Source organism: Manis javanica, chromosome 17 (assembly GCF_040802235.1).
Source record: "Manis javanica isolate MJ-LG chromosome 17, MJ_LKY, whole genome shotgun sequence".
In the NCBI taxonomy this organism is placed as follows: Eukaryota; Metazoa; Chordata; class Mammalia; order Pholidota; family Manidae; genus Manis; species Manis javanica.
In genome coordinates this window covers 7,025,703-7,041,817 of record NC_133172.1, presented here as the reverse complement: position 1 = coordinate 7,041,817, position 16,115 = coordinate 7,025,703, and the positions used below count along the sequence as shown (strand labels likewise).

The 16,115-nt window shown below is 53.5% G+C and overlaps 2 protein-coding genes and 1 pseudogene across 4 annotated transcripts in view; 2 read left to right on the top strand and 1 right to left on the bottom strand.

Annotated features, from left to right (window-relative positions):
* Positions 1-13: 13 nt before the first annotated feature.
* Positions 14-14,288, bottom strand: GYS1 (glycogen synthase 1). Of its 2 annotated transcripts, none has more exons than XM_073225573.1 (16): positions 13,952-14,288; positions 12,243-12,424; positions 10,123-10,314; positions 9,097-9,282; positions 8,713-8,857; positions 7,857-7,974; positions 7,450-7,570; positions 7,064-7,170; positions 5,828-5,887; positions 5,660-5,738; positions 4,165-4,278; positions 3,757-3,883; positions 2,528-2,623; positions 2,178-2,341; positions 1,654-1,734; positions 14-1,483 (listed from the first exon to the last, which is right to left on the bottom strand). In XM_073225573.1, exons 1-16 carry the CDS (start codon positions 14,067-14,069, stop codon positions 1,163-1,165), a joined length of 2,211 nt encoding a protein of 736 aa, XP_073081674.1. In that variant the 5' UTR covers positions 14,070-14,288; the 3' UTR covers positions 14-1,162. The 2 variants fall into 2 exon arrangements, with proteins under 2 accessions (XP_073081674.1, XP_073081675.1); XM_073225574.1 differs by lacking the exon at positions 13,952-14,288 and adding an exon at positions 13,036-13,232.
* RUVBL2 (RuvB like AAA ATPase 2) overlaps positions 2,505-16,115 on the top strand; it is a 26,356-nt gene continuing 12,745 nt past the window's right edge. The window contains exon 1 of one of the 2 annotated variants that reach the window (XM_017665613.3): positions 2,505-2,582. Coding sequence is in view for 1 of the 2 variants with exons in the window: in XM_017665612.3 (XP_017521101.1) it covers positions 14,859-14,870 (12 nt within the window). In the remaining variant the exon portion in view is untranslated. Of the gene's footprint in view, positions 2,583-14,732; positions 14,871-16,115 lie in introns of those variants that run through there. The other variant, XM_017665612.3, reaches the window with a different exon arrangement.
* Positions 15,687-15,847, top strand: LOC118970125 (U2 spliceosomal RNA; annotated as a pseudogene).

Below are 16,115 nucleotides of genomic sequence, written 5' to 3'. Positions count from 1 at the left end.
ACCACACCTGAAATTCTTAAATATAGATGTATTTTTTCATCCGTGGACACACATAAATCACACTCCTTCTGCCCCCCAAGTGCATCAGACGCAGCACAACACACAAGGGGTCCCTCCCTGTCACCAAAGCTGGGGGCAGGGCACAGCTTAAGGATGGAAGAGCCTCGAGGTAAATGTGGAGGTTCTAGAACTCAGTGGGCTCAGTTCTAGACAAGAAGGGAAAGGGGCCAGGATGCAGCACAGTGGTAAGGTTCTAGATTCAGCAGCCAGGATCTAGAACCCAGTGGTTTCGTGGTGAGCCTAGCCAGTGGGGGATGTGGGGAGGAAGACAGCCAATTCTGTCCTCAGCAGGTGATTCCTTGGAGGACACAGAAGTAGTCTCAGAATATGGGAGAGAGCTCAGATTCAGGGAAGGAGTAAGATCTGGTCCCGAATAGACCAGAAAGGCATATAGACCAAGACTGCATGTTCTCCAGTAGGAATGAGAAGCCAAGTGGTTCTGCCCCACCTCTCTGCTTGGCCAGAGTATGGAGGAAGAAGGGAAAAGGGGTAAAGGGATCCTCCAGGCAGAGCCAGACACCCCCAGGAGGGGCTAGATCAGAGTAAACACGAGTGCCTTGGCCTGGAGCCTGAGTTCTGGAGTTGAAATGGGGGACCTTCTGCATTCAGTTAAGTTCCTGAAAGCGCCCCAGCTTTGGATTTGATTTCCCTGTTAGCAGGGACACCACATGGTTTCTAGTGCTTGGGGGCCCCCAGGCCAGGCCTGAGCATGGCATTGCTGTGTACGCTGTAGAAATTGCAAGCCAAGAAGGGCTCTAGGAGCCCCAGCCTGGAAGGCAACAGACCAGGTTTCCTAAAATCTCTGGCACCATGGCAGGGTAATAATGGCAGGTGCCTGGCCTCTGGGACCCGGGCCAGGCCGGGTGGACTCCAGGACACAGATATGCATCCTGGAAGCCAAGAAAGGCACGGCATTGTGGACTCTGGCGTGTTGGGGATTCCAACAGCGGAGCTAGAGGGGCTGGAGTGTATGGCAAAGGGGATGGGGCTGTGGGCCCCGCAGAAGTTTCGGGATCTGGAGTGGGGTTTCTTAACAGCGGTGATCTGCATCCACCCTCTAGATGAGGGAGTCAGGGCTGGTGGGGAGTGTGGGGCGCAGGGCTTAGTTGCGTTCTTCGCCCAGAGAGCTGGCGGGGCTGAGGGGCTCGCTGGGGGTGCTGAGTGAGCTGGAGGGCGCAGTGTCCACCGAGCTGCGCTTGCTCCCGGTAGAAGAGGCACAGGACGCGCGCCGGGGCCACTCCGGGGCGCGGATGTTGCGCCGGTCCTTGGCGGCCTCCTCATCCTCGTCATAACGCTCGCCATCTTCATTGGGCAGCACATCCCGAGGCTCCTCTTCGTCCTCGCTCTGGTGCGGGCTCGAGTGTCGCGACAGCGAGGGCGAGGGCGGCACAGAGGCTGGCCGTGGGTAGCGGTAGCCCTGGGTCTAGGTTCGTGGGTGTGGGCACAAACCAGAGTGAGGGGTTGGTTGCTCCTGTAGTCCTGCCCAGGAGTCTAGCACCCCTGAGGCCTTCCAACTCCAGGAGGGGTTCATCCCCCAAACTCCCAGTCCAGCCCTCTAGCTCCTGGCCCACGAGAGATCCCGGGTTCACTCACCGCATCAGCCTCATGGGGCTCGTAGGTGAAGTATTCTGGAAAGGCCTTGGCCAGCGCCATGTGGCGTGCAGACATATAGTACTTTGGAGAAGGAAGGGGACAGAACGTCAGAGGACTGGAGCCAGACCTTAACGCCCAGCTGATGCGCAAAGGGATGAACCCTGGCCACGCGTTCCACACAGATGAGCGCCCTCTCCTGCACCTTCCAGTAGGCTCAGGGGCCAATGATCATATTTAGAGCCCCACCCCTTATGTAGATAAGCAGAGCTGTGAATGGACAGTCTGAGCCACACCCCCTTATCAGGGGCTGAATTCTCAAGGCCGATTCCTCTTTGGCCACACCCTTATGCAAATACACTAAGAACGACAGCGGCACTCCTGCAGAAGTTGCTTAAAGAGACAGCAATTGGTGCAGGTATGAAGAGACAGTGCCCCCAGCGCCAGCCTTTGGGGCTGAAGAGCCAGAGCCGGAGCCGGAAGCGGCTGATTCAGCAGCAGAGGACGGAGAAGGGAGTTATATATACCCGGCCTAGGTATTTCCAGTCCAGAAGGTCGGAGAGGCGCTCCGTACGGTTCCTCTGGATGATGCGCTGCCGCCGGCTCTGCTGGCAGAAGCTGTAGAGGAAGGAGGTGAGCTGCGAGCAGGAATCATCAAGGCTGCGGAATCGTCTGTCGAGAATGTAGATGCCTGTGCGGACCAGGACGGGGGCTCAGAAAACAGACTGGGGACACCTCCCTGGGACGCTGGGGCACCAGAACTCTTCCTGTCCCTGGGACCCACGTGTCTACCCGCTTCTCTCCTCTTTTAGCGACCCGAGTCTGCGCCCCTCCTCCCTAGGATCCCAAAGTCTCGGCTCTCAGTATGGGCGCTGACCGTAAGCCGACGGGTCTGCGATGTGTTCCTCCATGAAGCAGCCGAAGCCGGAGAGGTTAGTGGAGATACTGGGGATGCCCATAACCGTGCACTCAGCTGCGAAGGCGTTGAGAAAGGCCCACTTAGCTTTCCCCACTCTTAGAGCCTCTTAAATCACAATAAAAGCCTCAACAGCGCCATCTACTGGCACCGTCACCAAGTGCCAGGCGCTGTGTTGAGCTAATCACTGAGTAGGCAAAGTCAGGCTGTAGATTAGACTATTATAGCCCCTGTTCCTCAGAGTGAAAGCTAGAGGCTCACAAAAGGGAATTCACTTGCCCCAAGGCTCAGGATGAGGAAAAGTATATGGCTGGGCGATAAAGGACGCTGATTTATTGAGCAGAACTCTGGGCAATGTCTGTCATAGTACTTAATCCTCACAACCTGGTACTTTCTAGTGCTGCACCATAGTGTTTTAGTTATCACAGCTTCATAGTTTGTTTTGACAAGAGGAAAAGGTCTCTCATTATTATCTCAATTTAGTACCTTAAAGAACCTAAGAAATGGTTCAAGGAGTTTATTATAATTCTTACGTAACTGTTCCTAAAAACCTTAACCTGCAAACACAGGCAGTAAATATAACAGGGTTTATGGGAAAAATAGGATTGCAGCTGACCACATAAAACCCACGCACCACTGTAAACATGGCAGAAATAAAAACTGGCAAAATTCTTAAGTATCATGCAAGGACAGTTTACAAGACTTGTTAAAAAAAATAACCCCTAAATCAAGAAATACTACAATACAGCTTTAAAAACATATGAGGAAGGGTGGAGTTTGCTGCAAAGCAAAATGGCCCCAAATCAGGGAGAACTGTAAATAAGCTGTTCCAACTCAGGGCTCGCACCAAAAGGGGGCCAGCAGGAGGAAGGTGGAGCTGAAGGGCACTCAGGACAGGTGGGGGAGACTTTGCCACATTCAGCTGTGTTAGTGAACTGTACATTCAGCTGTTGTCATTTGGGGGGGCCAAACATCAGCAACCCGGGGGAAGTCACGTGCAAACTGAGACATCAGTCTTCTAGTTACTTATCACATGAGCTATTGTGCCACAAAAACACATGCTGTAGCAGAACAAACCATTGCCCTTATCCCTATTTTGCAGAGGAAGAGCTTGAGGCTTAGGGCCCTCAGGAGCCTTGCCCCAGATCACACCCAATATGACCAGCACCCTGCCACCATGCTGCACTCACCAGGTGTGTAGCCCCAAGGCTCGTAGTAGGAGGGGAAAACCCCCAGGTGGCAGCCCCGGACAAACTCCTCATAGTCCACAGGGAGCAGGGGGCTTGTGGAAGAGAGGAATTCTGGGTGGAAAATCACCTAGCAGTGAAAAAGAAGGGTTCAGCCCAGGAATCTTATTTAGCTACTTCCAGGGATCCCGGAGTGGCCCAGAGAGGGTGAAACGCTTGTCTAAAGTCACATGTCAGTGGCAGGCCAAAGATTTGAATCTAAAAGTCTATCTGCCTGAGAAGTCAAGGTTCTTCCTAAAAACAGCAGTTATCTGATGAACTAGGAGAGATGGGGAATGTGAGGCCCAGGCTCTCTCCACCCCATCCCATCCCAACCCCGCCACGCCTAACCCACCTGGCCAATGCCCTCACCTTGACCCTGTCGGCACTACTATTGAAGAGGCCAATTCGGCGGATCGTGGTCAAGATAGGGTCTGAGGAGTCGTCCAGCATATTGTGGGTGCACACAGGGGGAAAAGACTGCCTCTGTAGGGGTCACAAGTGGGATGTGGGGTCAGGGAAAGGACAGAGGGCTCCCTACTTCTGTGAGCCATGCTGACCCAAGGTGACCACAATTCCCATCGAGCTGTGGGGCAACAAGCCCAAGAGATTACCAGCAGCTGTGGATTTCCTACTTGGATCTGTCAAGGTTCTCTTTTCCCTTTAACTACATGAGCCAAAAAGAAACTAGCTGCCTTTGAGGTAGAGCCAGTGTTAACATACCCCATGGACTACAGGGAGTTGTAGCTATCTTGTTCTGTACTCTTGGCTCTGTCATCAAAGAAACCCAAGGAATCTCTCTGAATTCCCTTTACTTGCCATCCTGGAATTCTCTCCACCTCCACCCCAACAGAGGCCCAAAGAAACCAGTTCCCAAGAGGCACTGGAGGACAAAGCTGGCTGATAGGAAATCCCGGGGGCTGCTGGGATATACAGTTCTTTGCAACTGTTCCATCATTTCTCTCATTAAGGTTCTACTCTTCCTCCATCTGACGCCAGGGGCTGTAGAAACTACAAATCCCAGCAGCCGCATGACAGAAACATCTTTAGTGAGGCTGACAGCCTTAGGGACTATTGGAAATTATAGTTTCCAAAAGCAGGTCATAACTGTTTGTGCAACTTGGCTGCCTAGGTTCCCATTCCTTAGGAAATGGCTAACTAATCCTGACCACAGGTACCAAAGACCCTTGGATAAAAGGCCAGAGAATAAAAGAACTCTTAAGTCCCAGAAGTCTCTGGAGTAAGGGAAGAGTCAATGTAGGCATAAGCCCCAGGAGCTGCTGGGAGTTGTAGTACTCATTTGGGGGTTGCCAATTTTCTCTAAGGGTTCCCATCCACCTAATTCCATTAACCTCAGGAATCTGAAGAAGCTACAACTCCCAGGGGTGTTGGGTACTAAGGCACAGCCAGTGGGACATGAAACAACAGCTGCTGAGAGTTTTCAATGTTCTACAGGGAATGCTAATTGTTTTAGCTGATCTGGTTCTATCCAGTATGCCGCTGATGTGCAGCAAAGCCCAAGGACAGCTGGCAGCTGTAGTTCTCTGTAGTTCTCCATTTGTGGCCTTCTTGAATTTCTAAAGTTCCTTTTCACCTTTTGTCCACGGATCCCAGGGGACTAAAAGGAACTCCCAGCAGCCCCTGTTGCAGGGGCTGCCTGTGGGAAAGCAGGCATAACTAAGGGCTTCTGGGAACTGAAGTTCTGTCAGTCAGCTCCCACCCTTTTGTGGACCTCAGAATGATTTCCCAGATAAGGGGTGTCAATAAAGCAGAACTCCCAGAAATCTGGGGTCAGAGCCAACATGTCAAGCTGTCTCTGGGGCTTCTGGGCATTGCCCTCTCTCTGCTCAGGGGTCTAAATCATTACCTGTGTGGCAAAGATGGCTCTCTTCATCATAGTGAAGTCTTCCTTGTCCAGCATCTTGTTCATGTCTGGGAGGCTCCCCCTGCAAGGTGAGCAGGGTCATGCATCTAGGAATGGGTGAGGAGAGGACCAGGGCCCAGGAGGGTGCAGGGCTGAGGGTGGGACACTCACACCAGCAAGGATTCATAAAGCTTCCTCCCAAACTTCTCCTTCACTGTGTTGGCTGTATCCCTGGAAGGAGCAGAGCAACACGTCACATGCGCATGAGCTGCCATTTATTGTCAGGCCTCTGGGGCAGCTGATAAACTGAGGTCTGAGCAGGGGACTTCAGGTTAGAGGATGGGGACCTGGGGAGCAGGCCCTGGAAGGCTCAGATCCCTTGTGCCCTCACCAGCTGTGTGGCCAGGAACAGGTGGCCTTCCCTCTCTGACTTCAGTGACTCATTTGTCAGATGGGGATAAAAATAGAATCAACCTCAAGGTTTCCAAGTAAGAACTCAATGAGGTCATAACAAAAAGTGCTTAGTGCCTGGCAAACAGCAAGCCTTCCAGAAATGTCAACTATTATTAGGATTTGTGCTAGTCCTGACAGTGGCAGTGCTAAGCCCCATTTTATGAAAAGGGAAGATTATGCTCTGATAGAGGAAAATTTATGTACACAAGTAAGGCCAGTAAACAGTGCCACCCTACAGTCTCATTGCCAGTCCTCTGCTCATAGTCCTCCCACAGTTCTGGCCTCATTTTCTATCCCATCTCCCTAGGGTACATTGCTCCAGTCCTGCTGGCCTTCTTGCTGTTTCTTAAAAAGCATGCCTCATGGCCTTTGCACTTGCTGTTCCCTCTTCCTGAAATGCTGTTCCTCAGATACATACAGGGCTCCCTCCCTCATTTCCTCTCCTGCTCTCTACCTAATGGCACTTTCTCAGTATGGCCTGCCTTGAAAACCCTGTCTCATATTCCAGTTGCACTTCATTTTTTGGCCAGAGTGCTTTCTACAGAATTGTCTAGAATGTGAGTTCAGTAAGGGCAGGGATTTTATCTTTCCAGTTCACAGCTGTGTTCCTGGGACCTGGGACAGTGCCTGGCGGCAAATGGGTTTTACAGATGAGGAAACTGAGGCTCCAAGTGGGGGAGTCACTTGCCTAAAGTCACAAAGCCAGCAAGGGTCAATCACACCCTTTGTGGTTTGGTATCAGAGCCCTAATGGTGCTGTCATGCTTCTCCTGCCTGTCACTCCTTACTGCCCCCCCGGGCTGGAGGCACCTTAAGCAAGTGACTTCAATAAGAATCGATGGGGCAAGGTGACCATATCACAGATGACAAAATTGAGACTCCAGATGAAACACTGGACCCAAAGCACACAGCTGGGAGTGGGACTGGCAGGGATCCGGGGCTGAGGGCTGCTAACCACAGCTGCTTGCGCACGGCTTGGCCCTTGAGGGTTTCCACATTGAAATTGTTGGTCCTAGCCGGCATGATGAAGAAGGCAACCACTGTCTGCTCGCTGCCATTTACCTGGAGCAGAGGAAAAGGGGGTGGGGGTAGAGGGGTCAGGAGGCCACCCACCTTCTTCCATCCCCCAGACCACTAGGGCCCACCATGTCCCTTCCAGTCGAGGAGAATTATAGATAGAGTTGCCATCCCTGCTGGGACTCCCATCTCCTATCTGGGTCTCTACACTCCCCCTCACACACGGGCTTCTCTACCCGCACCTCCCTGGGTCTCAGTTCTTCTCCCCAGTTATACACTGATTTTCTGGTTCTCCTTTTGTCCCCTCGCACCCTGGGGCCTTACTCTGAGCAGATAGTTGAGCCGGGCCAAGGCCTCCAGGAAGACGTCAGCCCCCTTGTTAGAGAACTCATAGCGGCCAGCAATGAAGAAATACAAGGTCTTGTCCAAGCTGAAGTCCAGGTGCCTAATGAAGGCACAAGGCAGGGTGAAGCCAAGACCCTCACCCTCTAGCCCTGGCCTCGAAACTACAGACCCCAGAAGCTTCGGGAGCCAAGAACCTCAGTGCAGAGGAATCGTGAGCTCCTGAGAACTGTAGTGTTCTTCTTCTTAGCTGGGGATCTTCTATATGCAGCCCTGGTTCTGGTACTCAGGACTCAAGAGGCTGAGCCCCAATCTGTGCCCTCCCTGAGACTCAGGAGTCTGGGCCCCCTACTCCCTCCTCTCTTAAGACCTAGATCTGGCTCACATACCCATAAAAATGGCCCCGCACAAACTCCTGGATTCGAGCCTTGCTCTGAGCATGGAGGTTCTGGAACTCATGCATGGCAGAGAACTTCTTCACATTCAATCCATTGGGCGTCACAATATCTGGGATTGGGGAGAAGGTCCATGTTTCATTTCTTCATTTGTTAATTACAATCAAAGTGGTTGAATGAATGAGTGAAGGAAAGACCCTTTTCTTTTCACAATTTCTTTGCATCAGTAGCTCCTCTGTGAGCTCCTTTGGTGACCCAGCTGCCCTGCCTCTCGGACCTTCTTGCTCAGTATTACTCGCTTATCTTTACAAACACAACTACAACTCCCATCAGCCCCTGCAAATGGCTAATCAGACAAGGAACTGGTCTATATCAGGGCCTCTGGGAGTTGTAGTTCTTTTGTTTCCCCATTCCATCTGAGCTGGGAATGATTACATACCCCTATCCTGCTTCTCCCAGAATATACCTTCTACCTTCCTCCTGTAGTGTCCCAGCCATTTCCTATCTTCATAGTTCTTACCATACACCCGCTGCAAATGGATGCCAGAGCCTGGGAAGAATAACTGGTTCCAACACTGCTTTTCTCAAAAACAAAATCCAGTGAAACTCTATCCTCTTTCCGAAGACCATTATTGGCCGATAAAACAATTTCCCTTTTCTGAAGTTGATATCAAAGAAACTACACCTCCCAGTAGCTTCTCAGGTCTACAGCAAAGCGGCCTCCAATTCAGGTCATCAACCTAAGGCATTCTGGGAATTGTAGTTCTCTGCTCTTTCCAGTAAAAATATTGGCAGGGCTGTTGACATAGACTACCTCATTCATGTCTAGGGACCCCAGACTGTTTCACACCTGGTTTCCTCTTCAGTAGGTACTGAGCCTCGATGGCAGTAATCTGGGACACGGTGGTGAAAACATGAGCACAGTGGGCCGCCGCCCGCTCCATGCAGTAGCGGTGATAGATCTGCCTCTCGCCTGCTTCTTTGTCCACGTTGAACTGGGCAGGAAGGGAGGGCAGTCAGGTTAGAACTGTGGAAAAGATGGCAGGTTCAGACTCCTGAGTCCTAGGGGAGGAGGGGACTGGAGGCTGGACTACTGGATCTCAGGGAGAAGGGAGCCAGGGACTCGGACGCCTGGGTTCTGGGGGAGGAGCGAGCTTGATGCCCTTGGGCTTCCCAGGCAGCGTGGGGCTGTCCTGAAATACTTGCAGCCCCATGTGCCACACTCCCAGCTCACATTCTCCAGGTTGTTGTAGAAGTCCACGGCACCAGCACACAGGTAACGCCCCAGCAGCGTGGCATGAGTGGTGAAGATTGTTGCCACAGGCAGCCGCCGGGCACGGCACAGGCAGAGCCCAACGCCTGCCAGCCACTCGTGAAAGTGTGCAACCACATGTGGCTTCTCCTCACTCTGGGCCAGGAACTACAGGGCAACAGGAAGAGGGCTGCTGAGTCTCCATGTTTGTCATGAAGACAATCAGCAATTCCCGTCTTAACTGAAGCAGGGGAGAGGTAACTCTTATCGCCACTACCACACAAAGTGGGCGGCAGCCCATTGTAATTTCTACAGGACCAGAACTATAAATCTTGGAGGCAGCTGGACCAGCTGACCTCATCCCCACTGGCTGATGGGAGCTGGGGTGTCTTCGTCAGAGGTCCCAGGAGGGCTAAATTGCTGAACTGAAAGGCCTGAAGATTTAGTGTCCCCATGTCCTGGACACAATTCCTGAAGATCTTTTATTTTACTCAAGAGTAGACATGCATCCAGTATTGGCTGAGGGACTAAAACTGCCGGAATGTCCTAGGAGCAGCCAGTTCATAATCTGTCCTGAGGCATGGGAAGCAGTTTCTTGAGCCCTTTAAAACTTAAAAAGAAGTGGAGCCAGGATTCCTGTTCTTAACGAGGCAGGGGACTCCCAATATCTAGGGCCCCTTCTGAGAGCTAAGTCCAGCCAGTTAATTCCCAGAATTCCTTGGAGAAAGCCCTCCAGCCAGACTATCCTCCCCAATGGCTCAAAATCCCTGTACTTGGAAGACTGGAGTGAATGAAGCTGGGTTAAGGTTTGAATCTCTGAGGAAAGAAGAGTCTGGGCCCCTTAAGGTCCATATTCCCAAAGGTCAGAACTAATCCTTGGATAAAAGGACCTACAACTCCCAGAATGCCATGGGAGAAACCAGCCACCCAGCCACCCTCTTGCTAGGGGCTGATGACTATTGGGTCTGGGGTTGAAAGGACTAACATGGGACCAGCAGTGGGGCCTACCTCACCCAGGAACCAGGTGGTGAGGAAGCCAAAAAGGACAGCGTCGTTGGCCTCACGGTCGTACCAAGGCACCCCGATGTTGCAGGTGTCCCAAAGCTCCCCCTTCCAGCGCTCCAGGGCCCAGGCTGAGGCCCCCACATCCAGGAGCACCACCAGGGGGCCCCCCTCGATCAACCAGCGCCCAAAGTACACCTGCAGCGGTGGAGAGGGGGGAATCCAGAGGGTGGCTCAGGGATTGGACCGCAGGTCTCTGGGCATAGTCTCGGGGGCGCTCCCATCCGCAGGCAGATGTTGGGTCTCATTGCCTCATTCTCCCACCTGTTTCTGCGTCTGCTGATTTCTCACGGGCTGCCTTATCTCTCTCGTTGCCGTTAAGGTATCCCCACCACAATTTCTGTTGCATTTTCCTGGTACCCCGCTTAATTTCTCTAACTGCTTCCTTTCTTCTTTCTCTGCCTTCTCTCTCTCCTTATAACCACATAGTTTACACACCCTATCTCTGTGTCCCCGTCCCGGCCTTGATATCCACCTTGGGAATCATTGCTGTGACCTGCTGCCTTGTTTCTGTGTTTGCTGTCACATTTCTCCCACCACCCATCATGTTTCCTCCCATTATCTGTTCTCTCTGCTGCTGATTCCTCCGACTAGATGCCTCCTTCGCTGTTCTCACGGTCACATTGCTTCCACCTGCTGCCTCTTTCCTGTGCCCTTAGGCTCATTTTGTACCCTGCGGCCACATCTCTAATGCTGTCCACCTCTCTCCACGCTCCACGGCTGCATTTTTCTACCCTCTGCCATGTTTCAAAGCCTGACAATCTCATTTCTTTCTGCTCCCACCCCATTTCTCTGGTCCAGTGCTTCTTGAGACCTGGCCTAGGTTCTGGGCCTGCTGCCACAGCTCCACGCAGCCAAGAAGTGGTCATACTGCTCTCCAACCTGGCTTTTCCCAGCCTCAAGAGCCTGACCCGGGTCCCCTCCCCCTCCCAGCTGTTGTCTGCCCTTTTGCTGGGGGGGCTATTCTTAGGCCCCCAGCACGTGGGGAGCAGCTGCCATGGGGGAGGGCCAAGCTGTCCCTGGGTTCCTTAGGAACACTATGGCCTGACTGGACTCGAAACCCCACCGAAAATCAGAGGCTGCGAATGAATGAAGGACCTAGTGTAGCTGTCCTCCCAGGCCCAACCTGCCCGTACTCCAGCCCTGCTGCCCCAAGGCCCTCCATGCCCATTCATTCATCAGTCCTTCTCGGGGGCTCCAGGACTCCCCTCTCCTCTCTTTAATTCCTGGCTCTGCCCATCCAAAACTCTGTCCCCTTGGTTTGTCTGTCTATCTCTCTTTTCTTCATTAGTACTCCATCTTCCTCTCTCCTTCTAGGTTCTTTTCTGATACATTAGGGCTTCTTCTCTTCTGTACCTAGACTCTGTCTATCTCCCTACTGCTCTAGCCCCTGGGGCCACCATCACCTTTTGGGGCTCAACGTCTCTCCCTTCACCTGCACTCCTCACTCTGCAAGCTTGGATGTTTACAGTGATTACGCTGATGATAACCGTGACTGTCACAGCTCATACACGGTGCCGACTTCATGCCAGGAATGGGTCTGAGGACTTTATGAACTATTTCATCCTCCCAACAACCCTATAACATAGATGCCATTAGCATGTTCATGAGCCAGGGTCACATGGGTAGGAAGTGGAGACCACAAATCTGAATTTCAGGCTCCGGAAGCCCCACTCTGGCATGCCTGCCTCACCCCAAACCTGCCTCCCCTCGGTTCCATCTGACTGGCTGGCTTTCTATTTAGCTCTTTCTGGATCTGAGGATCTTGGCCTCTTGGACCACTTTCTCAGTCTGTCTTACACCTGCCGTCTGTCCATTCACCAATGTCTTTGAGCTTGGGACTCACCTACCCACTTCCAGGGATTGGGTATCGGGTTGTGTATCTGAGTGTCTGTAAATCTCACCTCCTCTGTATCTGCCTGGGGAAAGTACCAGGCCACCCCAGGTTTCTGCCCAGGCCACCCCTCCACTTCCTGGACTGCCCTGCCACTACCCCTTCTCCATCTCCTGCTCCCACCCTGGCCACGGGCACCTGCCTTCCTCCCCTCAGCCAGGCCATGTCCCACCTTGCAGCCCTTGTTGTTCATGGAGTCCAGCGTCCTCTTCAGGGCTGGGGTCGGAGGCTCAAGCAGTTCCACCTGGGTCCTCACACCCTGCTCCGTGTATGGTCCCACCAGGTAGTAGTTGTCGCCCCACTCATCCCCGGTCACCTTCGCCTTCGTCTGCAGCACCGTGTAGATGCCACCCACTGTGGGCCCAAGTGTGTAAGGCCAGGCCCCAGCGGAGGTCCACAGATCTGGGACTTGGGGCAGGGTCAGGGGCCATGGGAGGCATGGAGCCCCAGACCCCTGGCTTAGAGGGAAGGGGGGACTGGGAGCCCCTACTTCAGAGTCAGAGGAAGGATGGGCTGGGGTTCAAGGGCAGTACTCCTGGGTCCCAGGGAGAAGGGGGCTGGGCTCAGGACTCAGACAGAGGAGGGGACTCAGGCTAGACTGTGGTCTGAGAGAGGAAGGGGAGGGGGCTTGGGCTCCTGGGTCTGAGGGATTTGAGGGCTGAGCTCCAAGGATGACAGAAGCTAACAAAGATTACCAGGACCCAGGTTCCCCAGGTCCCAGTTCCCAGGAGCTGGTTTATTCTCAGTCAGACTCCAGGACATGCGAGATTCTCTCTTCGTGGCCTGACTCAGCTTCCCACAACTGCCCAAGCAAAGCCTGAACTGTCTGTCATTCTTCACCCTCCAGGGAAACTACCAACCTGTCACCCAAATCTCCTTTCCCCAAATGGGGCACAGACATGCAGGGCCCTGCCCCATCCCATGACCCCACTCCAGACCCAGAGTCAGGACCCCCCACTCCTTACCTCCTGGAACCTGGGCCCTGGTGACACATGGCTCCATTGTCTGTGGGCTCCTCCCATGGGGTGAGAACCAGTCCCTTTCTTTCCCCAAGACTCAGCAAAGCAAAATCCCAGCCCCCTCCTCCGTGAGGAGCAGAGATTGCCTAGCTCCTGGGATTCCAGCCTCCACCAGCTCTCCATACCAGAACCTCAGGCCCTTTGGAGCCCGGGACACAGAAGTCCAGAGCCCCAGCCACTCCCACCAGAGCCCAGCCCCTGACCAACTTAGGACTTCCCACCCTTCCCTCATTCCAGTACGTGTGTGTCTGAAGCCACAGGTGCCTCCACTCCTCGCAACTCTTAGGTAAGGCCCTCAGCTCCTTCAGAGCCTGGGTATGCAGAGCCCCAACTCTCCCACCCTAGTATCTAAGAATGAGTCTCCAGCCTCCCCACCCCCATCTTTACTCTCAAGTGATCAGTTCCCCAAATTTTCCCACCACGCCTAATGCATCCTATCTCCCAGTCAGCTCTCTCCCAAATCTGGAGTGAAATCTCCAGCCCCTTCCCCAGAACCACAGGTCTGAAACCCAGCCACTTCCCAGATTTGCACGAAGTGCCAACCTCCCATCTCCATCCCTGTTCAGGATTCAGGTCTCTGATCAGCAACCTTCTCCAGGACTTAGGACTCTTTCATTTTAGCCCCCTTTTCCCTAGGACCCAGGACCTAGGCTTCCAGCCTCCTTTCCTCTTGAAAGTCAGGAGACTCATCACCACCCCTCCAGGACCCAGGAGACTAACCCAGACCTTCCCCAAGGACACAGGAGTCATAGTCTCCTTGCCCACTACCCAAAAGTCATGCCATGTAGCCCCATCCCCCTAGAGTTCAGGCCCCCATCCCCGACCGCCCTTCTTGTTCGGGCCCGCCGCCTGGCGTGCTCACCCTTGTTGGCCACCTCCCAGGCCACCTCGAAGAGCACTGTGTTCTCCAGGTCGAATTCATCTTCCCAATCCTCTAGTCCTGGCAGTGAGGACATGGACAAACTGCGGCTTAGAGGCATGGCTGACGCGGGAATGGGGCTCCGGGGGCCACAGGTGGGGGGCCCGGAGGTGTCTGGGGAATGCACTCGGAAGGGCGCGGGTCCAGGTAGCTGTTGCCGGACGGGAAGCTTGCAACGCCCTCGGCTTCCTATTGCACGACCGCACCCCTGCCTTGGAGCGCACGGACCTAGGTAGGAGACGGTCGCAGCGTCACTGTGCCCAATGGGGCCCCTGCAGTGAAACCTTGCAGCCGCCAGGAGGAGGTGCCCGCCCTCCCTGCAAGGGCTATTGGTCCGCGTTGGGGGGCGGGGTTTTATCCGACTCCTCATTGGTGGATAGAGTAGAGTTTTACTCTGCCCCGCCTCCACTTTAGCGGTCTACTCGAGCTCTGGAGGGCGGGGCCTATCCCTGAGCTAGCTGATTGGCCTTCAACTCTGTCAATTCGAAGCTTGAGCCCCAAATTTGGGAGGGGAAGAGGAAGGAATAAGGAGGAAAGGGAGCGTGGGGAACGTGTGGTTTCCTAAAGAAGTGTTAAGAATTTTGCAATCGGTCCCAGCAAGGAGATCTGGGTAAAGGAGGTGCCAGGAGGCGTTGGGAACGGACCCAAGAGTTCCGGACACCCACCTTCCAACTCAACCTCCGAGGATGGGCGGGGCCTAAAAAGTGACACTACGCCCCCACAGGGAGAGTTTGTATATTTATGAGGAAACACCGAGATTCTTGGAGGACCTCGCAGTCTAGAGGGACCCGAACGCCTCGTTCCTAGCGCGTTTCCGTTTCCGCAAGGATATTGGCGGTTGGTGAGCATCATGGCAACCGTGGTGAGTACCGGCGTGCGGAGGACTGAGGCGCGATCCCGTATTGCGGAGTCTGAAGGAGGAGGGGATTTCTGTATCTGAGCGGGGAAGGCTCTGGGGCTCGGACCCCTGGGTCTGAGGGAGGAGGGGGCTGGGTGTCTGTACCCTGGATCTGAGGGAGGGATCTCATCCTGCGTTCAAGGAATCCTGGGTTCAGGTGGCTCTCCACCGCCTCAGTGGTCACAGGTGACTCCATCAAGTTATAGAAACTCCAGCTTCCTATCCTCTGGGCGCAATCAATGGCGACTTCTGCAGCCCTTTGCCCTAAAGTCTGCTGCGGGTTGTTGTGTCTTGGACCCCCCAGCCAATATTTCCCGCATCTCATTTGGTGCATACTTAGTGTGGATGCTTAGTAAATTATCATTTGAATATCTGAATGAATGAATGCTTGTGAATTCCATGAAGGAGCAATAAAGTAAACTGCCTGGCACCAAATACTTGCTCGAGCAACGTCTGAATGAAGAAGGGATGTGGCCTTAGTTGCGGGTTGGACTGGGCTTTCAGATGCCTCCGTTCCCATGGTGACCCCGTTCAGCATGGAGGGAGGGTGGGGGCGATAGTTAGTGGTGCCAGGAGGGGAAATTTGAGTCTACCGCTTCTACCATGGCAAAGAAGGGTGGACAGGGAAGCAGAAGAGGAAAAGACAGCGGCCACACTCCTGTTCTCAGGGGCTCGGAGAAAGTATTGGAAGAATGTACTGAGTTTTAAAATGGCCCGTTTCCATGGGGTCATTGGGCAGCAGGGTGTAGGAGAGGCTTAGCGTGAAAGGAAAGGCCTTGTATCACTTCTCAGCCTTTGGCTGAGGTCAAGTGTAGTGTCTGTTCTTATCGGTTTAATATCTGATATGTCCTCTATCTGAGGACAATGTGTTAAATAGGATACACTGTCTACTCCACACATTGACCTTATATTGCAGTGCTTCTGGGAATGGTGCACCCCCTTTGGGGGCAATAAAAAAGAAAAAGAAAGGAAAGGCGTTGTAAGAGGCAGATCTGTTTATGTTGTGATTGCTAAGAGTTGGGATTCCTGGATCCGTGTCTAGTGTTTGTATCCCGCGGGGTCTGATAGATTGTAGGGGCATGTGCAGGGACTTTCTCAGTCTTCTGACAGTGGTTTGGGGGCAGTGTCCAATGCTCCTGGGTTCCTGCTGGCGATGAGGAGGGAGTAGGTGGGAGGGGTCACAGACAGCAAGGAAGGTATCTTGTGAGT

What these genes read in the sequence shown, in the direction of transcription:
- GYS1 (XM_073225573.1), bottom strand. Translation starts at nt 14,069, where the DNA reads ATGCCTCTAAGCCGCAGTTTGTCCATGTCCTCACTGCCAGGACTAGAG. An exon ending in CTGGGAGGTGGCCAACAAGG is followed by an intron (nt 12,425 to 13,951) that starts GTGAGCACGCCA and finishes TTGGGCCCACAG; the next exon opens with TGGGTGGCATCTACACGGTG. An exon ending in CCTACTGAAGAGGAAACCAG is followed by an intron (nt 7,975 to 8,712) that starts GTGTGAAACAGT and finishes CCCCAATCCCAG; the next exon opens with ATATTGTGACGCCCAATGGA.